The following is a 2,173-nucleotide window of genomic DNA, read 5'->3' on the forward strand; positions in this document are numbered from 1 at the left end:
TATACAAAAAGGTGCCGAAAAACAGCAGGATCAATTTTAAATGCACAGAAATTTCTTTTCATTAAAAAAAACACAATAACAAAAAACGTGAAAGAAATATAGAGTAGATACTAGATGAAATGTGTTTGACAATTAAACTTCGAGCAGTCAGATTTGTAAAATTGAAAAGCTAACCAACTGGTTAAAATGATAGGTTTTAGAAAATAAAAATGATATTTGGTATATTGTAAAATTAACGATTAAAAAAAAATCAGCTTTCGTATGAATATTTCAAATTACGGCTTAGCCTTATATACAACAACAAAGCATAAGAAGATGCGTTTTAATTTTACAATTATGTGTGAAGATAAGACGAATGAAAGAAAACCATCTCTTTTCAAATTTTGACGTGTTTGTTTGTTTCTTTAAATCTATATTAAACATGCATATTGATTTCATTTGCATGTATTTCAAATGTCAAAGTTTCAAATTACATTTAAATCGTTTGTCAAATAGTTCAACAAGGAATTCAGTTATATAACATCAGCCTGCTGCCTCTAATCGGTAACAGGTATTTTCCATAGATTTTCCAGCCCAGTCTTGTCAAGGATGAAATCTGCAGTCAGTATACTTCTTATGATAGTTGTCATGCAAATGGGACAAATATTAGCAGCTTGCAAGAAAGGTAAACATAATTGATAAAAACATCGGTCTTGCAGTATAGTAGAAACTGTAGCTTTGTAATGGTTCTATTGCAATTATGATACACAAATATTGAAAGAAATATTTATATTTTATTTGCTTGCAGGAACATGTTATAATTCTGAATACTGTATGGGGCTCAATAAAACGTGTCATTGTACTGCCTGTCTTCAGCGATAAACGTCTTTGTCAGCCACTTCAAGGAAGAGTCATATCAAGACGTAGTGAAATGTCACTAATTATATTTACTTATTTTCAGTTATAACAAGATAATTCGTTTGTTTTGAGCTTTCATGTTATCCATCACTTAAATAATTGCTGTGTATAATTTGTTCCTCGAACAAATCTTTCTATCAGCCTAAATTTCTACGTTTTATCAAATTGAATAACAGAGTAATCCAAACATGTTATCAGTATTTTTGACAATCCTTTTTTCATTTTGTTAAAATAATGCGTAGTATTTGTTACATTTTATGAGAATTATTTGTGTTGCAGATAATGGTTTATCGGAAGACCTGCTGGACTTCTTATGTAAATCTCGAAAACAAAACACTGAAATTGAAGGTACGTTTAATTTTAAAGTTATTTAAAGTTTATGAAACTGTAGCTTTTTATGAATAGTTTGCCTATGATTTTCAAACCGTACTATTTTTATATTTTATTGCGTCGATTCAGAAAATATTGAAAATTCGCCTTTTCTATAAATGTTCCTTGTTATGAATGATTTCTGGTTTATCTTTAATTTTTATAGGGCTAACAAGGACAACTCGACCTGCATTTACTGCATCACTGACTAATAAAAAAACTCTTGCAGCAAAGGAAATCATTAAATTTGACAAAGTCTGGTTAAACACCGGAGACATTTATGATCCCTCAACAGGTATATTCACAGTACCAATTAATGGTTTATATTTGGTGTCAAGTTCTATGATGTCTGACTCAGGAAAACATCTACACTGTCACTTATGGAGGAATGATCAGTCAAATGTTGGAGTGTTTAGTACTGGATATTCACAAGGTTCTTTGAATACCGTAATGGACTTGAAGAAGGGGGAACACCTGACAATACGCCATCACAATGGAGCTGTTGAAAATGCATATGGTGTCCATTGGTCAATGTTCTCAGCATTTCTTATATCTGAATGAAATAAATAATTGATATCAAACTATCAAATCGTAGTTCCACTTTGTCATTGTCTACCTTGTCTTATTGTTTTGGTGTATAATATTTCCAAAAAAGGCATTCGCGCGTCTGTGATGAGGATTTTGTAGACGGAACCCCAGTCTGGTGCAAATAAAAATATCTATCCTGGTATCTATGATGACACATGGATGAGATAACATGTATATCCATGCGCGAGACTAAACCTTAGTGCAAATCAAAAGCAAAAAAAAAATCCAAACATTCCATATTGGGATATTACTAGTATTGGTTCAATTTATCCCTTATAAACATTCCTCTTTTGTTTTGTATTATATGATCGTTTGTTTG

General features: G+C 31.2%; 1 protein-coding gene across 1 annotated transcript; it reads left to right on the forward strand.

Moving 5' to 3' along the window:
- The first annotated feature begins 549 nt into the window (after nucleotides 1–549).
- Nucleotides 550–1,827, forward strand: LOC139482750 (complement C1q-like protein 3). Its single transcript, XM_071266819.1, has 3 exons — nucleotides 550–664; nucleotides 1,177–1,245; nucleotides 1,433–1,827. Exons 1-3 carry the CDS (start codon nucleotides 589–591, stop codon nucleotides 1,825–1,827), a joined length of 540 nt encoding a protein of 179 aa, XP_071122920.1. The 5' UTR covers nucleotides 550–588.
- Nucleotides 1,828–2,173: the final 346 nt, after the last annotated feature.

This window comes from Mytilus edulis, chromosome 7 (assembly GCF_963676685.1).
Source record: "Mytilus edulis chromosome 7, xbMytEdul2.2, whole genome shotgun sequence".
Taxonomy (NCBI): domain Eukaryota; kingdom Metazoa; phylum Mollusca; class Bivalvia; order Mytilida; family Mytilidae; genus Mytilus; species Mytilus edulis.

Excerpts from the sequence above, each read along its gene's own strand:
- LOC139482750 (XM_071266819.1), top strand. The coding sequence starts at position 589 with ATGAAATCTGCAGTCAGTATACTTCTTATGATAGTTGTCATGCAAATG. Across the intron at positions 665-1,176 it reads ATTAGCAGCTTGCAAGAAAG|ATAATGGTTTATCGGAAGAC; the intron begins GTAAACATAATT and ends TTTGTGTTGCAG. Across the intron at positions 1,246-1,432 it reads ACAAAACACTGAAATTGAAG|GGCTAACAAGGACAACTCGA; the intron begins GTACGTTTAATT and ends TAATTTTTATAG.